This window comes from Protobothrops mucrosquamatus, unplaced genomic scaffold (assembly GCF_001527695.2).
Source record: "Protobothrops mucrosquamatus isolate PMUCROS unplaced genomic scaffold, P.Mucros_1.0 scaffold_9, whole genome shotgun sequence".
NCBI classification, from domain to species: domain Eukaryota; kingdom Metazoa; phylum Chordata; class Lepidosauria; order Squamata; family Viperidae; genus Protobothrops; species Protobothrops mucrosquamatus.
The window spans coordinates 266817-288172 of NW_015386085.1; the positions used below are offsets into that span (position 1 = coordinate 266817).

General features: G+C 34.4%; 1 protein-coding gene across 1 annotated transcript in view; it reads left to right on the forward strand.

Moving 5' to 3' along the window:
* The window catches only part of NDUFS1 (NADH:ubiquinone oxidoreductase core subunit S1), a 32831-nt gene that overhangs the window by 788 nt on the left and 10687 nt on the right, over positions 1 to 21356 (forward strand). Inside the window, exons 2-12 of the mRNA XM_015819354.1 lie at positions 4551 to 4628; positions 5867 to 5934; positions 7771 to 7862; positions 12135 to 12242; positions 13235 to 13311; positions 13589 to 13670; positions 13759 to 13889; positions 15659 to 15844; positions 16497 to 16631; positions 19892 to 20006; positions 20871 to 21016. Coding sequence (XP_015674840.1) covers positions 5871 to 5934; positions 7771 to 7862; positions 12135 to 12242; positions 13235 to 13311; positions 13589 to 13670; positions 13759 to 13889; positions 15659 to 15844; positions 16497 to 16631; positions 19892 to 20006; positions 20871 to 21016 — 1136 coding nt within the window. The 5' untranslated portion in view covers positions 4551 to 4628; positions 5867 to 5870. The remainder of the gene's footprint in view (positions 1 to 4550; positions 4629 to 5866; positions 5935 to 7770; positions 7863 to 12134; positions 12243 to 13234; positions 13312 to 13588; positions 13671 to 13758; positions 13890 to 15658; positions 15845 to 16496; positions 16632 to 19891; positions 20007 to 20870; positions 21017 to 21356) is intronic.

The following is a 21356-nucleotide window of genomic DNA, read 5'->3' on the forward strand; positions in this document are numbered from 1 at the left end:
TTAGATTCGGGTTTCAGCGTGTTCCGAATTGCAATCGCAAATGTTGTCTCCCTGGATCCTGAATGCTGCAGCTTTTAAAACCAGGATTGATTTCATTTGCACAGAGGTTGCTGGACTGTTTACCATATGTCGGTATCTAGGATTCCAGGGCATCCTGTTGCCCCCGGAAGTATGTTGCGATCTGTTGACAACCAGGCTCAGCCCTCTTTCTTTCCATTAGAAATGTTTATTGGCAGTGCTTATGGGACTTGTTCAGGACTGAGATTTACTAATTTGGAGTAATTCTTCTTTTTTTAAAAAAAATTTAATTATTCTTTTTTACAACAAAAATAAAAATACATTTTTAATAATAATTCTTCTATGAATGTCTTCATACTAATTGCCACCGAGTAACAAGTCCTATTGTGTTTATTAAGTAACAATTACAAAGGCTTTCTTACATTTTTCAATGGCAGAACAGAAGCTTGAAAGGGGAGCCATTTAATTAAACTGCATCTAATGCTGTTTGAATTGAAACTATAGATATCGTTTATGTTAATAAACATGTTTAAAGTTCCTTGTATTTTATAAAAGTTGTAAACAAAATCAGTTGTCATAAATACTAAGTTCCACCCACTTGTTAAAAATCTGGATGCCTTCTCTTGCTTGCTTTAGCTCACGAGTTCCCGATTCTTAAAATTTAGAAATTCTGAGGACATGGTTGTGGATGAAAAATGTATCTCTGAATAGAAATTTAGATTTAAGATTTTTGATTCAGTGTGGCAGAACAACTGAAGCTTTTAAACCATCAAAACTTCTTACCCATATAAAAGATTGAGCTGCAGTCTATAAATTAATTGTGATCTAGAGGATATTGTTATGAAAGTTTTAGCTATTTAGTTCTTCATGGGGCAATCTTAAAATCATTGTTTGGCTTCTAGTGTATTTTAACTACATATGCTCACACAATACTTGCTATTATTAAAATGTCAGTTGTGATGTGTAAAATACAGTGGGTGCTATACGCTGTATAAAAAAGATTACAGCTAACTATTCAACATTATTTGTGTACTGTATTCTCTCAGCCTGGACTGTTGTGTTCATCCACATTTCTTGACATGCTTGGAAAGGGATATTTTATTTAAAACAATGAATGTTGATCAAAGAGATAACTTTGCTGTTGAGTATCATAGTAGGGAACAGGCACTAAGACAGCAGCAAACCACTTACAATATTGTTGCCAAGAAAGCAATACAGATATGTGCATCAGGAGTTCAGTCTGGTTTGGGAGGTTGTCATTTTTATCTGCTTATTAATATGGAAATGAAAAAGAAATTTGGCAATTGATTTCTCTAAAAGTGCAGAGACAAGGGAAGTCAGTTCTGTGATATATCTGAATGATATCTGAATGAGAAAGAAAGGATGAGGGAGATGAATAAAAAATGAAACAAAAAATGAGCAGAACCCATTTTTGTTCTTTAGGAGATTGATTAGACCATGTCCTTAGGAGGTTGAGTAATATGCTCCTGGTTCTGTTATGTACATACTGATGTTTAAGATAGGCAAGAATTTAAAATCAAATATTGTAGCAAAAAATATAAAATTTGTTGTCCCTGTGAAATGTTCCTAATCTTTAAGCTGTAGTGCGGGTTGGAGGGTGTACAAGGGTGTATAAGATGCATCATTCAGGTCACGGGGTGCATGAGGCGTGTCATACAGGTTGGGGAGGATATGAGGGGGTGTGCAAGAGGGAATTGGTCGGGAAGGATGTGCAAGAGGCAGGCACTGTGCGGGTTAGGGAGGATGTGAGGTGTTATGTGAGAAGCACCATGCAGGTCAGGTGGTGTGACATGCATGGCACAAGCATAGAGGGGGCGGGGGAGAGTGTGTGTGGGAGACTTACCTCAGGGACTTGCTCGCTTCCCATTTCACTTTCTGGGAAAACCAGCATGGAAGTTTGCAAATGGTGATTGTGGGGCACTTGATAACTGATTGTGTGAACCTTTGCCAAGAATCCAGATCGCAATCGTGGCGGCAGGGAGCTAGGGTGTCTGGAATTCTGAGGACTGGTCATAACCTCCAGTGCTTGTTGTAACTTCAAACACTCTGAATGAATGGTCATAATTGTAGGAATTTGTATCCTTGCCTCTAGCCAGACCTCATAACATTCTTTGCTAATAGCCTTGGTACTGTGTCCTTATCATTCATTTTGGATACATTTTGGCCTATTGGCCACAAAAACAACCAAAAACCAGTTTTACCCCAACATGCTTACATTATAATATGCAAGTTAGGATGTCTATTCTAACAAATATCTTGCAAGCCAATGTACTATTGCCCATGTACCACCAGGGTGGATAATAATCAATGATTTTTTTAAAAAAAATAAAAAAATCAGTTTTTTTAATTTAAATCGGATTTTTTTGATTTTTATCAAATTTATTTTAATAAAATGCTTTTGGACTAAAATCTATCTAAATATAGTTTTCTATTTAAGATACATTAATGATTTAGTTTATTCAGCATGAAATGGAGCTTAGTTATGTAGAATGAGGCTGTATATTCTGCAGTATTTACATTTTTGGTAAACTCATTCAGTGAATCCAAGCTTTGCAAGCTGAGATAACATGCACTGCATTATGCATTCACACAATTTCACAGTAACCATGAGATAAATCATAAAACAAAGTTCAGGAATATTCCTTTATCCCATTGTTTTGCAAATCTATGTATACTACAAACTGTATGATTGTTTGAAGAAAAATGCATCTGTACCAGGCTCTAAGTGTTTTAATTAAATAAAAGAATTTGAGTAGTTTTCCAACTATGTGTGATTAACTTATTAACCTAAAATCAGTTCTGATATCGCTGTTTTACTAACCTGACAGCTTATTATTCTAAATAGGGAACCTTCATTTTGTTTGGAAATAATATTAAAGATTCTAACTACCAGCAAGAATGAGTCCTTACATTTAAAGAGCACCTGTCATTTCAGATCCATCCTGGCAGTGCCTGTTAGCAGGCATCCACTCACCTGCTGCCTGCCATGTCCCTCACCTTGTTGTGTCACTGCTGCATCGCCAGCCATCCCATTAAAGTGAGTGGGGCTGTCGGTGAGTCAACAGCGGGTCAGAGGAGCCGCTGCGGGACAGAGATGACAATTGCTCTTTAAAAATTATGATTTAAATCAAGTTGATTTAAATCAAGCCTTTTTACTAGTGATTTAAATCGTGATTTAAATCGTGATTTAAATCGACTTGATTTAAATTAAATCCACCCCGTGTCCCACCATGAAGTTTATGTAGGAATGCTCAGGGCTGAGTTTGTATGTGTTTGTATACACATGCATATATGGAGAACCAATTTGAGTACTGGTTAAGGCACCATGCTAGGAACCAGGAGACTGGGAATTCTATTCCCACTTCAGGCACAAAGCTAGATGGGTGCCTTTCGGCCAGTGACTTTTTTTCAGTGTTAGAGGGAAGGCAATGACAAAGTAGTTCCAAAATGTTAAGAAACATGCAGGAACCTTCAGGATGACACTTTGGGAAAGACTAAGAAAATTCTGTTGGAAAATATTGAAAAGATGCTCAAAGAAAGAGTGAGATATGAAATATAAATGTTCTGTTATATGTATAACAGAAGACAGGCTATGAAATGGGATATGGGCAAGTTATATTGGCAATGTTACCGAAGTGGTTTGCCTGGATATTTTCTTTTAAAAAACTTCCTAATTTAGGCATATATAATTTGTAAGAAGAGCAGTATAGTAAGTTGAGATTGGCCATTGTGAAAAATAAACTCCTGGACTAAGATTGGCCTCAACTTGAGGTAGCAGGACTATTCTTAAGATTTTATGTTGTAAAAATGAAATCTGCATTATTTTCTTATTATATTTCTTAATTCTAAAGAAAATTAAAATTATATCAAATAACTAAAATAAGTAAAACGATGATTATAGAATTCTTGATAAATGAATAAATTGTGATTTAAATAATTGAAATTTCCTGGCTAGTGATTCTTATATTTAAATTGATTTTATTTATATTTATATTTAATTTTTTGCATTCTTTCTCTTCTTCTTTTGCATTCTGTTTAACTATTTTTATTCTCTAAATTGGTATAATTGAAGACCTCAACTTTCACTTTAAGTCAGAGTCAGTATTATAAAAATACACAAAGTAAAGTGGGAAAAATGCAAAAAAATATTGAGGTTAAATATGACATGAGAGAATAGTTTCAGATTTTCATTGTAATTTATTTTAAAAAAATTATATATAAAGATTTTCATTGTAAATATAATGATTGGCAAAATTGAAGAATAAATTATGCTTATAGCCTAGGCCCTGGTTCATTAGGCGGCCTTCAGGTTGCTGAAAAGCTTTCATTTATTATTATTATTTCTCTAATATATTATTATTTTTCTCTATAAGCTGGGTTGGAAATAGATAAGCAGACATCCCAAGTTATATAGGCTAATAAGTAGATTTATTGTAGCAAGATTAGTGAAGTCACTGTGAAAGGCTTCCTGTGACGATTTTATACCATATTTATTTATGCCTTATTTATAGTGAAATAAAAGTTCAAATTTGTGCACCTCTTTCAACCCCCTCCCACATCCTCCACATAAGGCTCAAAGGAATTTTTGGGTAAGAGACAGTTTCTGTTTTCTCATGTTTTCATAACAGACTGATCTTGTTTCTACCTATTTAAGATCTGGGGCCTGTACTCAGTTCTGTTAAAGAGTTTGAAGTATTGCATTGTTTGTTAGCTCAAAAATTGCAGTGTGCTTGCCTTATTAAAGCATGTTAAGAAACCTTTGTATACATGCATGCTTTCGAGAAGTTTGCATTTTTCTTTTTCTTTAGAGTAGACAGAATAAGCAGTAGTAAAGACAGGCTTTTTTATTCCTCCCTGTAATTATTTGCCTCAAATATTACTCTGATGTTACACCAGGTTGTCTCGTTTGAATGATTTGTTTATATGTAATACCCCAGGAAGTTTCTGGTTGTAAGAGCTATGACAGTAAATCATGGTAGGATCTTTCTGTACATTATTGCATTGTCTTGGTGAGTATTCTCATGGGATTCAGGGAGAAGAATGATGTATAAACTTGTGCCAAGTCTCAGAAATGACACACCATGTCCTATGGACTCCAGATTGTAAGAATCTCATCTGCTTCAGCATTCCAGTGACTGTTAGGAGATCTAGACTATCAGTACTAATGTATTGCAGGATCCAATCTGGGTCGGTCACTGGGACCAGAGTTTGTGTTTCCCTAGCTTTCTACTAATGTATGTATATTCCCAGTATCTGGCACAGATTTTTCAATATACTGTACACTGAAATTATTCCCCACCCTCAAAAGATTCTCTTTATAAGTTAAAACAATAAATGTTGTTTGAACCATGTGTTACCAACTACAGGTAGTTCTTTACTTACAACAGTTTAGTGACCATTTGAAGTTACAGTGGTGCTGAAAAAAGCAACATGGCTGTTTTTCACACTTATGACTGTTGCGACATCCCCATAGTCACGTGATCAAAATTTAGATGCTTGGCAGCTGACTTATATTTATGACAGTTGCCATATCCCGGGGTCATGTGATCACCTTTTTCGATCTTCTGACAAGCAAAGTCAATGGGGAAGCCAGATTCACTTAATAAGTCTGTTACTAATTTAACAACTGCAGGGATTCATTTAACAACTGTGCCAAGAAAGGTTGTAAACGGAGGACTACCTGTATATATATATATCCCCATATCTGTTCCATGGTATTAAAATTACCATTATAAATCAGAATTAATCTTAGGTTCTTACAATTTTAAATTATAAAGCTATTGCTTGAACTTCATCTTATAGGGCTTTTCCTAAAATTTATTTTCAGCACTATGCTGCGACTTCCTGCTATCCACAAGACTCTTGTTGGTGTTACCTGGACTGCTACAGGATGCGGTAAGTTGACTTTCTATTCAGATTCTCTGTATGATGATTCCCTATTTTAATTTTCATTATTGAGTTTGCTGATGTCATATTTTTTCATGGATCCTATTACTGATAGAATGACTGATTCCAAAAATGTTGCTCCCTTGAAGTAAGTGATGATGTGCACTCTCAAAAGCCTGGCTCAGTGTACACTGGTTTGTAGACATACATTCAGTTTCTTAGTTTGGACATACATTCTTGGTCTGGATATTTGTGCTTATTTGTTTGTTCAAGATGTTAGATCTGGTCCCTTGTCACATGAAAATTTGGACTACTACCTGCTTTTTGAAACATTAAGAATATTGAAGCCAGTTCCAGAGAGCTGAAATTATTGCAATGGTTTCCAAGCTACTATTTATTATAGTTAAGGGCAATGATTTTATCTCTTTCATGTTGTATAACTTCTGTATAATAGGTTGATTAAAGATCTGACTTACTGAGAGCTTGGGTGGGTGCAGAGGGAGGAGTCTCTTGGAAACATGCATATGTGGACTTTGAGTGTAGCATCAGCCAAGATCCCACGGCATGTGTGATGGAGTAGTTATGGTTATCCAAGATACTCTGATGGTATTAGTCCCATGTAGACCAGACAAAGAAATCAATTCCATAAGAAGATTAAAACTATTTTTATTAGGATTGACAAAATTTTGCAAGTCTATCTGTGCTGTACTTCTTCTTTCTTACAATCCCGTGAATTAGGAAAGGTGTCTATTTGAGTAGCTTACAAATGCTATCTGTCTGTTGTGGACTTAAGAAATTTTTCCCCCTTGTCACTTTGGTACTGGAGCTCATGAATCTTCATCAAAGTCATCTTCCTTTGGCTTTCAGCTGCATTGCTCACAGGTAACCAGATGTGATGTTGATAATACCCAGCTTTACATCTCTGCCATGGGTCAACCAAGAGATAATGCTGGAGTATATGGAAACTATAGGTCTCAGTGTCTAAAAGCTATAAAACCTGGATGGAGAGGAACACATTTTAATTCAATCCTAGCAAGACTGAGTAGCTCTAGGTTTTAGGGTCCCATGGATCCAGTGATTTTCCAGCTTTAATTTTGGAACAGTGGCATTTTCCAGGAGGTTTTTGCAGTTACAAGTTGTGTGCCAATTTTTCCTGAATCAGGAGGCAGTGCTCACAATCACTTATAACTTGGTCGCCTCCTGAGAGGATTACTCTATACAAGAAGTGACTTTGAAAATCATCTGGAAGCTTCAATTGGTCTAGAATGTGGCAGCACAGACAATTATGGGTATATCTCATTATGCCAATGTCACATCTTTGTGAACTGCACTGGGTCTCAATTTGCTTCTGGGTGCAATTAAGAGTACTGATTATTACCTATAAAGCCCAGATAGATATGGGACCAAGATATCTCATCTCTACTCATCCCATTAAGTCAGACTGAAAGGGCATACTCTGGGTCCCATTGATCAGGAACTGTTGTCTAGTGAATCCCCCAAAGTAAGTCTTTTCTGTTACAGTATCTGCCCTATGGTACATCATTCCCCTTACACTGAGATCTACTGGCACTAACTATGCTAGTATTTCAGAGTTTTAAAGCTGTAAAAACAAGGCTATTGTCTCAGATATGAAACTCAGGAGGTTGGGGTAAGTGACAATTAGATGTCTGCTATGGTTATGGTTTTTATTGTGACTTTAAAAAGTGGTTAGTCACTTAGAGATGCTGCTTTTTAAATATAAATTTATTGAAATAAAATAAACGATACATAATAACACATACTTAAAAGAAGAAATGGGTTATTACTTACTGCATTAAATAATTATCTAATTTTGTTTTATTCAAGCGCGCACCACTTCTACAGCAGCTAGCAATCTGATAGAAGTTTTTGTTGATGGTCATTCTATTTTGGTGCCTCCAGGAACCACAGTACTTCAGGTAGAATGAATTTATGCTGTGCATAACTCTATGTAAATATTAGTATTGTTTATTTTCCATTCTTTTAAATGTTGCACACACAATCCTTATCAAGATTTGTGATACCAATCTTTGGTGTATTACAGTCCACCTCTCCAGATTGATGAAATACTTGTTGTTTTTTTAGTGTTTGATGTATATAGCCAGGGAAGTCTACAATGCTTTTTTACCACAGAAGTCTGGCAGTCTCTGATGACTAGTTCATTTTGTTCATGCAAGTGTGCTATCCATGGTATACTACAGTGGGCGAACTAGCTTTGCATCAGTTGGCTAGCAGTGATGAAATATTATCCCACGGTTATAGGTTTGGATGGCAAACATACCAGTACTCCATCCTCCTCCTCTTTTCCCCATAAAAACTCCCTGAGATGAGTTGGAGTGAAAGAGAGTGATTAGTCCAAAGTCACCCATCAGTTTTCTTCTCTCAGGTGGGACTAGAATTCACAGTCTCCTGGTTTCTGGGCGAACATCTTAAAACCTACACCAAACTGCCTCTCGATCTTATAATTGGGTGAGAAGGAAGAGTGAGAGGAGACGATATTAAACAGGGAGAGAGAAAAAAATTAAATAAATTAAGATTAAGGAGATAATAGATTGTTATGTTTTACAACAGTTGAGCATAAGAAAGACTCTTTTGAAATGCTCAATTAACACATGTAACATGATAAGAACCTTTTGTCTATGAAATAGATTTATTCATTACAATTATTTATATTACAATATTATTTATTACAATTACATATTTTTAGGATAACAGTCCTTTCAAAACAGTTTACAAACAATTGAAACAATTTAAAAGAAGGGCAATATATTTTCCTTAAAAACAAACTTACAGGAACTTTCCCATGGGGAGAGTTAGTGAAAAATGGCCTGGCGAGAGGTGGGCAAGGGGGAAGAGCCTGAGTGATCAAGCCTCTATAGGGGGTCTTTGCCTTTTTCCACTCAGGGATCCTTCCCACCAGGCAGTTAGTGGTGAAAAATAAGGTTGAATCTCCTGGTAAATTTCAGCCCAGGTATTTCATCATTATAATCTCTTTGCTCAAGGACCACCAGCTTCAGATCGCTGATGAAATGTGCTGGAGAAGTGAAAATGTTTTCCCACTATTTCTTTTATATAGTATCATTTACTTTTGCTCTGTTGAGATATTGTTTCTGTTTATGGCACACCCAACTGAAATCCTTCGTCATATGTTTATAAACAATTTTTTTTGTACTTGTGTCCGAGGCACCAAGGCTCTTCCAGATTGAAAGTATTAGCCTATATGATAGAAGCTGAAAACAAAATTTAAATGTAGCAATCAGTTTGTTTCAAGTACAAAATGTGCTGATGTAGCTGTTAGTATGTTATTTTGCATTGTTCATAGGATTATCTTGTTTCAAATTAGTGCAGAATGAAAGTTAATGATTCAGTTAAAAATTAATGTTCTTTTATAGTGGTCCATTTTATTAAAGTAGTTAAAATTAAAACTTTAAGCTGTGCTTGGTTCTTGATGATGTGGACATCATTTCATTTTTTTATTGTTAATAGCACAGTATGGAAATGGTATTTTGCCAAAAGTATAGAAGAGTTGCTTTTTTCAGGATGTTTCCCAACTTTCCAATGAGATATTTTCTGTAGTCCCCATCTAGCTTACCCCCTGCTTACCTTCCAAACATTGACAGTTCTTGCCTTTTGCTCTTAAGTGGGCTGTCTTTCAAATATTCCATAACTTAAAAAGGTTTTAGGTAAGGTTGTATTTTATACCTTAAGCTTCTTACTAAGAGAAAACTAAAATTATTTTTAAATGAAAAGCAATAAGTACATGATATCAAGGAAACACTCTTTCTCTTTCTCTAAGTTGTTCCATTTTCAGGAACTAATTATGCCTAGGTAACTGTGACTCTCACCCTTCATTTTTATTATAAAGGAGGAAAATGTTAAGTGTTATTTTACTGTAATTACCTTGAAAAACTATAGCCTTTTAAAAAAAGATGTGGGGCTCCTAACATCCTAACAGATGGTATTATAAATCTGGAATTAGTAGTTTTTACTTACTTATTTTCTCTTAGCATCATTTAGGAGTATCTCTGCATAAGTTATTAATCCATATTAATCTACTGGGAAAAATTACGCGGTACTGCACAATTATTTTTGGGCTACCCTCTGGTCTTTCAATAAAGTTATGTTAAACTGTATTTAATTAGATAGATAATTTAGTACAAAGTAAATATGCTTGTTTATAATATCTCTAGATCATCAACCAGTATTTCCCAAGCATATTTCAAAGAGGTTTTTATTTATGTCATTTGATTATTCCAAACCCCTGTGTAGCTTTATATTAATGAAATGTAATATATGGTATAATTATTGGAAGGCACATAGGAAAGAATATCTATTACTTTAAAACTTGGTCCTTGTGATTCAAACAATGGTTTGATGTTGCTGGATTTACACATTGTGCTAACATAAGAAGTGAGTTCTTGGTTCACTTTTACCATATTGAATGATTGATAAATTATGATTTATGATTTAATGTGCATATTAATTGGCACATCATTTTAAACTAACTTGTATTAGAGAATAAACTTAATTGTATAGTGATCACATATTTTGTAATTTTAAATGTATAGGCTTATTCAAAAATTAGTATTTCTCAATATAGAGAATTATTAGAAGTAAAAATGTTTGTTAATTAACTTCAACTTCAACATTTTTCATATATATATCTATGAATGGAAATAGTAATGACTTTTTTCTGCATGTATTTTGAGTTTTTGATGTTCAAAACTAAACCTGTTGCTGCTGACATACAAGCTGAGTTGCTATTATATTTTATTTTTAACATACTAGTTTCTCTTTTTCTTTGTCCCCTATAGTATTCTTCCTCTAAACTTCTTACAAATTTTGTTTTCAATTGTTCTTTAGTTTTTATTTTTGTTTTGTCACAATTTTTTAGATGGTATGGATCTTTATATGCATCAAGTTCTTCTCAAGAACCTAGGATGTCATAATGTGTCAGTGTAGTATATGTCAAAACCAAGTAGTGTGCCTTTTGTAGTTGACAAAAGGCAATGGAAATTTTGTTAAAGTGCAGATTTTTAAAGTGCCGTCCAAGATTTTTTGGTATGGTACCCAGTGTATAGATAATCACTGGGACCACCATGGCCAATTTATCCTGTAATATTTCAACTTAAGTTTTCAGATCTTGATACTTTGTGATCTTCTCCAATATCTCCTGGTATTGCTACATGAATTATCCACACTTTCTTTTTTTCAACCACAGATAAAACTGGTGGGATGTTAGCTGAGACTTTATTAGTTTATATTCAGAAATCCCACAGTATTTTAACTTGCTCATTTTCAACTACTTTTTCAACTCTGTATTCCCAATTTTTTCGTTACTGGCACATGATAATTTTGACAGATGTTCCAGGGAATCATTTGGCAACTGTGTTATGTTGTTTGTAATCAGTTTGCAATCTTGCATAAGCTAAGTATATTATGTACTATTTCTTCTGCCTTTTTGCACAAATTGCAGTTTGAATCATTTGACAATTATTTGATATTAATATAAACTTCTAATGTGAGGACAGCAGTATAAAAGCCTACTCTGGTCTGGAAGATACATTCTAAAGTTTAGAGCAGACATGTCAAAATCGCAACGTCACGTGACATTGTGCAACGTATCGGGACAGTTTTGCCATTGCCGGCAATGGGGTGGAGCGGCTTCCGCGTGATGTGTCCGGCCCACAGGGTGGCAGTTTGACACCTCTGGTTAGAGTGTCTACTGTAACTTTTTCTCTAAGAAGAGGGAGTGAAGGTATTTTCCAAGGCACCTGAAGGCAGGACAAGAAGCAACGGATGGAAACTAATCAGAAGCAACGTAGAACTAAGGAGAAACTTCCTGACAGTTAGAACGATTAACCAGTGGAATAACCTGCCTCCAGAAGCGGTGAACGCTCCAACACTGGAAATTTTTAAGAAGAGACTGAAATGGTATAGGGTTTTCTACCTGAGCAGGGGGTTGGACTAGATGACCTCCAAGGTCCCTTCCAACTTTATTATTATGGATCATCGCACAGTCATCATTATTATTATTATTACTATTACTATTATTATAAGATTGAGTTTAATATTGCAAGCCAACTGCAAAAACTGAAAGCAAAGAAAAAAACTAGGTTTAGGAATGTAGTTTTTTGTAGAAAAACATACAACTTGTACCTTAACATTCTCTCATTTTGTTTCATCTCTAGGCCTGTGAAAAGGTTGGAATGCAAATTCCTCGCTTTTGCTATCATGACAGATTATCTGTGGCTGGAAATTGCAGGATGTGTCTTGTGGAGATAGAGAAAGCCCCCAAGGTATTTATATAAATATATTTTCTTGAAATTGATGTGTTCAAAAAGTTTGAGATACAGAATTTTTGATATATCTGTTACTAGCAGTTGCTTTCTGATATTATGTTAAATGTTGAGTTTTTCTGGAATGTATTTACAAAAATGTAATCCTACATGTTTGTTTAAATTACTTCAAAGTTGTAATGGGCCTTTAATTTATTATTATGATTGTAATAATGTAAAGAAAGATTCTATGAGATATATAGAATACCAAAACTTTTCATGTAATGTGTAATTAGAATTAACAAGCCAGTAGCAAAGTTCCAAATGCCTGCCTTCTTTACTTGTAGAACATTAGGGTGTTGTAGATTCCCCTGGGGTTGCTTCTTACTGACCAAAATCAGATGATTTTAGAAAGGCCATAAACAAAACAAAAAAGCCATTGCTGTCACTGCTTTTGTTGTTCCTGCTTTTCCTGCATTTTGCCTTTTGATGTGACAGTTTTGGTTAATCATTGTATAACTACTGATAAACCTGCTCTCATATATACAGTATTTGCCTTTAATATCTGATTGCAAAGCTTTTTTGTCAGCAGATTTTGTTAAATTGTGCATTTTTTTAATTTATAGCTATCCATTATAAGGCAATCTTCAGTTCTTATATTATGGGGAATGAGAAATCCTATCCAGTTTCTCTACAATAGTCCTTCCTATTTTATTCTGGTATTCTTTCTTCGATTAAAAATCTTTTTGTGCTGTATTTTTGTAATTTTGGGTGAGAGAGGAAACACACCAGATTCCTTCAATATTTTGGTTGCTGTTTTTAAAGTTCTTGAGACTCTACAAAGTCTCTTTGAAGAGCGGGTGACCAGAATGTTCAACAATGCTCAAATCTGATAGCACAATGGAGTTATACAGGATATTTGCCATAAAGCACCAGTATGTTAACTGATATTATGTAAGCATAAACAGTATGTTCACAAATACATTAATGAAATAATCTTGTAATTTTTGCAGCCAGTTGCTGCTTGTGCCATGCCAGTCATGAAGGGTTGGAACATTCTGACAAATTCTGAGAAGTCCAGGAAAGCAAGGTAAACTATCTCTCACTGCAAGCAATTCTCTGCTTGCTTATACGGAAGGGCTGTCCTTGCATATTCTTAATATATTAGAATAATTTCAGAGAGTTGGATCTCTCCCATTTTTTCATTCTCCATTAAAAAAAAGACAATTCAGTTTTTAAGAGGAAGGGGATATACTGTTGTTAGCAATAGTAAATAAATTGATTTGTGTTTCCTATAATTTTCCAGTGTTTTAGTATTAACTATCATAATGAAATCATTTTTGTTTTCAAACATGGATCTACAACAGAGAAGGGGTAATGGAGTTCTTGTTGGCTAACCATCCACTGGATTGTCCCATTTGTGATCAAGGAGGGGAGTGCGACCTTCAGGTATTCCGTAGGATGTTCTTAAAATACTATTTGAAGAAAACTGTTTCTCAGCCACATGAGTTGGTTTGCTTTTGTTAATTATCTTTAGGATCAGTCAATGATGTTTGGCAGCGATAGGAGCAGATTTCTGGAAAGCAAACGTGCAGTTGAAGACAAGAATATTGGTCCTCTTGTAAAAACTATCATGACCCGGTGTATACAATGTACTCGCTGCATCAGGTAACTGCAGTGTACACCAACAGATTATATAATAAGCTTTGTGATTAGGGGAAAGCCATATATCAATATGTAATAAAATTATAAAAGTGTTTTACCAGGCACAGACATTCAAATGCATAAGTAGACTTGTTTTTGGGAAAGTCAGATCAGACTAAGAAGGCAGTATTTATCATTTGTTCAGATGAATAGTGAGGTTTCTAATCCTTTTTTATATTCAGTTATTATTATTAGAATCATTGGCCAACAATGATATAACACTAAGTGCAAGTAGCACTTGCAACATTTCTTGACTCATGTCCTTATAGCATCATGTTGCATTGCTACCTAGGAGTATTGATTGAATGGCTATTAACTGAGTGGCACTTGCACAGAAGAAAAAAAGAGTTGTATATAACAGGCCTTGGGCTAGGACCAGCTCTGAAAGTCAAGGGATTTTTTTTTTTAATGTGTGAATTTAAGCATCATGACTTTCTAACCCTTAACTCCTCCCCAAATAAGAAAAAAATTGCTTCCATGTTTAAGGAAATTCAGGATTTTAAAGGGGTGTTAGGCTTAAAATACACATTGTATTTTTAAAACATGCCAAAATGCAAATACATTTTTTAAAAAGTTTAGCTCTGCTCATTTCAGGGAAGGCTGTAGTAGCTGTGAATAGAATGCTGAGAAGGGGTTTGCAGGGGGCTACTGCAGCCGGGGCTTTAGATGCAGTTTTGGAACGTCTGCAGAGGTTGCTACCAGGACAGTAATTTTTACTATGGCAAAAGAGAAATGATTATATGAAGTGTAATCATATTATTAGTATTGGATGAATATATCTTAGTTTTTTATACATACACACATTTTGCAGCTTGTCTACTAGCATGCTACTCAAAAATTAGTGGGTTCCTCAGCTAAAAAAGAAATATAAATTTCTGTCTTACGTGATGATCATCGAATACAGAAGTCCTCATTTAGCAACTTCTTAGATTAGTGATGGTTCGCAGTGATGAAAAAGTAACTTTGTGATCAATCGTCACATTTATGACCTTCATGATGAAATGCAGTGTTGAAACTGGACTCTCATCTGGAACTTCCCATCAATACTTCAAATAAACTCCATTTTGACAACATAACACTTAAAACAATTGAAGTGTTACGTGTTTGTCAAAATAAAATTTGAAGAACTCCAAATGTTTTGACCATAGAAAACAATGGAAACATTGTTTCATTGTACAAAAAAGACTGTTTTCTATTTTACATCTCAGTTCCCAAGAATAGATTCATGTTGAACTAGTGTGCAGAAAATTGGACAGAGGAGGAAAAATCCCATTATTGAAGTTTTGCTTCATTTTCCTCATATGCTTTGTTCTTCATTTAAATATGAGCCTGATTGCCTAATCTGCTTCTACATAATAGACTTGCTATAAAGTCTGGAGAATTCCTATTTGTGTGGGTAGATAACTTAAGCCTATGCACAACTAGCACTCTGAACTAGGCCTAGAAACCCAGCACTATCAATGCAGCTAGTATAGAAATGATGTTATGTTGATTACTTAGTTTTTGGAAGGCAGTTAAATTCATAAGTTTCATACCAGTTGAAGCTTCTGAATATTTTTTAAAAGCATTATCACAAAGAGCACATTATAGTGGCTTTGATTGGATGTAAGCAGAGTATGAATGACTGTAAAAATGTGAACTTTTTCTAGTAGATGTAGCTATCGAATCAGCTGGTACTGATACAATCCATGGTAACCTTCTGTGCCTTATATGTTTATGCTTGTCTTTACCAGATTTGCAAGTGAAATTGCAGGAGTTGATGATTTAGGAACCACAGGAAGAGGAAATGAGATGCAAGTTGGCACTTACATTGAAAAAATGTTTATGTCTGAATTATCAGGCAATGTGATTGATATTTGTCCAGTGGGTGCCCTTACCTCCAAGCCTTATGCCTTTACTGCTCGACCCTGGGAAACAAGGCATGTATCTTTGCTGATATTTGAAAGATTATATTACATTTTATAGTGTCTGTTATTAAATGCCAGATAAGGATATCTTTAAACCTTGTAACTTCTTAGACAATTGTAAAAATCCCAATGAAACTCAGCTAATACATAAAAATTTCTTATGGAGATTTTTTTAAAACTGAGAAAAGCAACATCTGTTAAATTGGAAGAATTTGTACAATATTAGTTCTTTGAGAACAATATATGCTTAATGCCATGTGATGACATTAATAATATCACTTAGAAAACTTTCTAAGGCATTTAACTTGGGGAGTCGGTAGCAATCTAAAAAATTATGATCTTCAAATCTGAGACTTCCGCCAGAAGTGGTCACTTACTATTTCCTTAAGATGTATCCATTTCCTTAGAATACAGCCCAGAAGAAAGAGGGAGGAGAAAGGAAGGAGAATTGAGATAGTAATGAAACAGAGGGCAGCCTTGTGCAAAGCTATGTCTTGAATAGTTTCCATTGTTGGCTGTTAGTTTCTAAGGAAAAACAAGATAGGCATGGGCAATATTGCTAATCCATGACCACTGTTGTTGTAAACATGGAAGCATATGATTTAAGATCGATTATTAAAGTTGATAATACAATTATTTAACTAGTTTGTGTGCTTTCTTTTAGGAAGACAGAGTCTATTGATATTCTTGATGCAGTAGGAAGTAATATTGTGATAAGCACAAGAACTGGAGAAGTGATGAGAATTTTGCCAAGATTGCATGAAGATATCAACGAGGAATGGATCTCTGATAAAACAAGGTATATTTTATAATTCACTATCATCTCATAATATATATGTAGTTTTATTTTTTATATATGTGCTGGAAGTTTGTGTTTTAGAACTGTTTCTAAAATGATACTTTCTGGGGTGCATGGAAATAATACAAAAATTGGTTTCTATAATTCAGATCATAAAGGTATTTTTAAAAATGCATGGCTGTTTCTTTGAAATCGTTCAGAGTTGGTTGTGATCAACAGAGTTGTTTGTAAAATATTTAAAAGAATTTTTAAGATTATCTTTTTGTGGTGCTTTATCGCTTATACTGGCATTTTTAATTTGTGAATAAAAACTGCTAGTGATGATAACAGAAATAGCAGAGATGGCAAAATTAACTTATTTGATGAGAGAGAGAGAGAGAGAGAGAGAGAGAGAGAGAGAGAGAGAGAGAGAGAGAGAGAGAGAGAGAGAGATCAATAATTATATATATTAGGGAATGGAAACCCCTTATGGATTTTTGGTGAAAAAAGAGGAAAATGAACTTGTGATTTATGGGTTTGAAGATTAGAAATGATAGTTTATGGAAAGAAAGAAATTATGATGTAACATTAGAAAGAGAGGATAAAGTATAAAATATGTATAACAACTGTTGAGAAGATCGGAAGCCGCTTCTTTAGTACTTTTCCTTTTCCTTCCCTTTTTTTTACTTAATTACTTTTTTTTATTCTGCTTTAATTCAAGGTTTGTACTGTTTTTAATTCTATTGAAAAACTTTAAAATATTTTTAAAAAGGAAAAACTATTTGTCACAATCCTGCATCTTCAAATGTTTGCATAATTTGATTTTTAATAGCTGCTTTCAATATTTTCCTTCAAACAAATGTGAAGCTGACAGGCCTGTATTTCCTAGATCCCCCTGTGAGCCATTCTTAAAAATTGGAATTACATTGGCCATTTTCCAGCCCTTAACAGCGGCCGAACATAGAGACATGAGGCATATTTTAGTTAGATAATCCCCAGTCTTAACTTCTAAGTTCCTTAATAACCCTTGGGTGGATGCCATAAGGCCCTGCTAATTTGTTGATGTTCAGGCTTAGCAGTTTTGTATTCATCACTATTGAGTTCGGTTCAGCTGATTCCCTTTCTGAAAACAGGAGATCATGCTTGGGGATCTTCCCCTATTTTATTCCTGTGAAAGCAGAAGCAAATAATTGTTTCAGATTCTCTGTAGTTTCCTGTTCTCTCTTAGCATACTTTAGATTTCTTTTTCATCCATGGGGCCAATAGTTTCCCTGGCTAGATTTCTACTTCTGATATATTTGAAGAATCTTTTATTACCTATATTCAGAATTTTGGTAAAAACTACTCATTATTATTATTATTTGGCCTCCTTCGTTGTCTCTTTGCATTTCTTTTGCCAGAGTTTATGTTCCTTTTTATTTTCTTCACTAAGGCAAGTCTTCCACTTTCTAACTGAAAACTTTCTTTACGATGCCAGTTAACTTTATAGGCCTCTGCTTGGATTTTGGAGCCATTTTTTAGAAGTAAGCTTTATTTATTAATACAGGTATAGACATAAGAATAGATAGAAATATGTGTTATTTTCCTCTTTTGAAAAGTACATCAACAGTACTCTGCTTGTTGTATAGGTAGTCCTCAACTTATAACACTTGAAACCAAACTTTCCATTGGTAAGCAAAACAGTTGTTAAGTGAGTTTTGCCCCAGTTTATAACCTTCCTTGTCACAGTTTTAAGTGAATCACTGCAGTTGTTAAGTTAGTAACACAGTTGTTCAGTGAATCTGGCTTCCCCACTGACTTTACTTGTCAGAAGGTCATAAAAGGTGATTATATGATCTCGGGACACTGCAACCATCATAAATACATGCCAGTTGCTAAGCATCTGAAATTTGATTATATAACTATGTAGATGCTGCAATGGTCATAAGTGTAAAAAATGTAAGATACTTTTTCAGTGCCATTGTGACTTTGAACAGTCATTAAACAAATGCCTATAAGTTGAGGACCACCTGTATTGTTATGCTTTACTCTTAGTTTAATCCTTTTATTTCACTTAAAAGAAATACATATTTAAAAACAGATATTACCTATGGATGAACAAATAATTACTGAAGTTATTCAATTATTAACTACTATAATATTGATAAAAGGTATTAAGTATATTACATTGTTTTAATACTATAAAATTATCCCCACTATTAAATATTAACTATAAATATTAAAAAAGAAAAAGGAGACCCTCCCCCAAAATATAGGCTAATACTGACTTCCCCCTTTGTGCTTCAACGAATTTGCAGTACTTTTTGGCATAAGGTATAAAAACATGTTTTAAATGTTTCTTTTTACCTTGCTGAATATGGAAGCCATCCCTATTTGAACTTAATTAAACTTTTTATGTCTATACTGTTAGTTTCTCCATTGCTATATATTCTCCAAGTTTAAGTACTCAAATATTGCTGAAATTCTACTATGTTTTTTCCCAGAGTTGTGCAAACATTATCCTTGTAGCTGTGAAGATGTATCTTAATAAATTATTATATTTTAATGTGTTCTTGCACTGTACCTAATAAAAATTAAAAATGTAATTTCATTTTGAATTTGATCCCTAAAATTTCCTGACCAAGCTACTTATAACTTTCCAATACTTTACATGTTCACCATGTATCATAGAATGTTCCTTCTGTTTCTTGGCATTTCCAGCAGTTATTGCTGTAAGATTGAAAGTGATGGGCTGATTATTTTTTTAATAGAGTTCCATACTTTTATCAAGCTTCATCTTATATGTCCTTTTAAGTTTATATCCTCGTTTGTGTCCCTGTATCATAAGTATCTGTGGAGCTGATTATCTGGGCCAGCTCCTTCCCATATTGACATTCTGCTATTCAGGGATTTAATCCATTCTGCTAACCCTGACACACAGCTTGCTGTATGTGATATTTGGAAGAGAAAACTTGCCTCTATCTTTTAATTCCTTTTTTTGAAATTCCACTGTGTAGAACTTGATAAGATATTGCCTCTTTGAATGTTGAATTTTATTTATTTATTTCATTCTCAGTTAGTTTCAGTACATATGTTTCTCGCACCAATTTCTGAGCACTATTTAAAAGTAGGTATAGTATTGCCCCCTCATTATCACCAACTGGTCCAAGATGTGGTCATTTATTGATATTATGGAAAAGTAAATTTTGTGCTGAAAAAAAATTAAAAGTTAACAGTGGGATTGGTAGATGTGTATTTCAGCTTCAGTTGCTTCTATAATCAATTTTATCTTTGCTTTTCAGATTTGCTTATGATGGCCTGAAACGTCAGCGACTTATTGAGCCAATGATAAAAAATGAAGAAGGGCTGTTCACTTATGTATCTTGGGAAGAAGCCTTGAGTTATGTAGCAACTGCGGTAAGCTTATGGACTTGACAGACTATTTAATGCTACTTCTAAATTTGATATACATTTACTTATGAATTCTTATACTTTGAGGAATGCAACTTTCCACGTTTCAAAAACAAGAAGCTTGTTTATTTAATTCATATGACTACTTGCACGTGATTTTGGGAGGCATATGCAGTTTGAAAACACAAGTAACAATCATAGTCTTCTACCATTCATAATAATTAAAAGCTACATTAAAAATACAATAATAAGCAATCTGGCTACATACAGTGTAACTATTTAACAGGTTCCACACTTCTTTGGGATCCCCAAGCCCAATGGCGCATCCACGTTTTGTGGGCCTTCCAGAAGACCAGCAAGGTTGGGACCAATCTCACTATGTTTTTTGGGGTGGGGGGAAACTGATGTTCCAGAAGGTAGGTGCCATGGCAGAAAAAAGGCTCTTTTTCTTTTTCTTGATCCCATCAAGTGAAGCTCTTTGGCCAATGGAACCAGTAACATGCTCCTTCCGCTGAAACTATTGGGACTGATAGATGAAATTGAGAAGAGGCAGTCCCTTAAATAACCTGGCCCAATGCCATGTAGGGCTTTAAAAATCATTTGTATTATGTCTTGTGGTTAAAAGGGTAATATAAAAGTAGTATGCATCATAGATGTAAAAATTCCTTTTTTCTCAGATCTCAGAACAAATTTATATTTATCACTGCACAGGTGAAGCTTTGCAACTGTATGATATCTCTGTTTTATGAAAATTATTTTGTTTTCCTGAGTTCTTAGGAAAAATAATATCTAAAAAGATTGCTCTTTTTTTAAAAAAACAGACATTGGAGACCTAATGATAGTTTTGTGGCATTTTGTTTCCTGCTGCAGCTTCAGGGGAGTCAAGGTAATGAAGTAGCTGCAATTGCAGGAGGATTAGTGGATGCAGAAGCACTAGTATCGCTCAAAGACTTCCTGAATAGAATTAACTCTGATAATATATGTACTGAAGAGGTTTTCCCCACTGCAGGAGCTGGGTAAGAGATTTTAACTAGACTGAACCCAGTAAAAGAAATGGTAATAGAATATCTTGAGAGAACATGGCAAGATTAGAAATTTGGACAGAAAATGAAATTCATGTAGGTTCCTCCAGCCCTTATCCTTAAAGGGTTCTAAATGGTCTAAATGGTCATCAAGCATTAAATTAATAGTTCATAATTGGAAGCATATTTTAAAAAATGAAAAACTTTTTTTCTAGAAAAAAGTAAACATGCTTCTTGTTGTTTACTGGCTGATAAAATAAAGAAAAAAATAAGATTGGTACTGTCCAGATATAGAGTTCATAAGTGATACTTTTAAGTATCAAAGGAGTTTTTG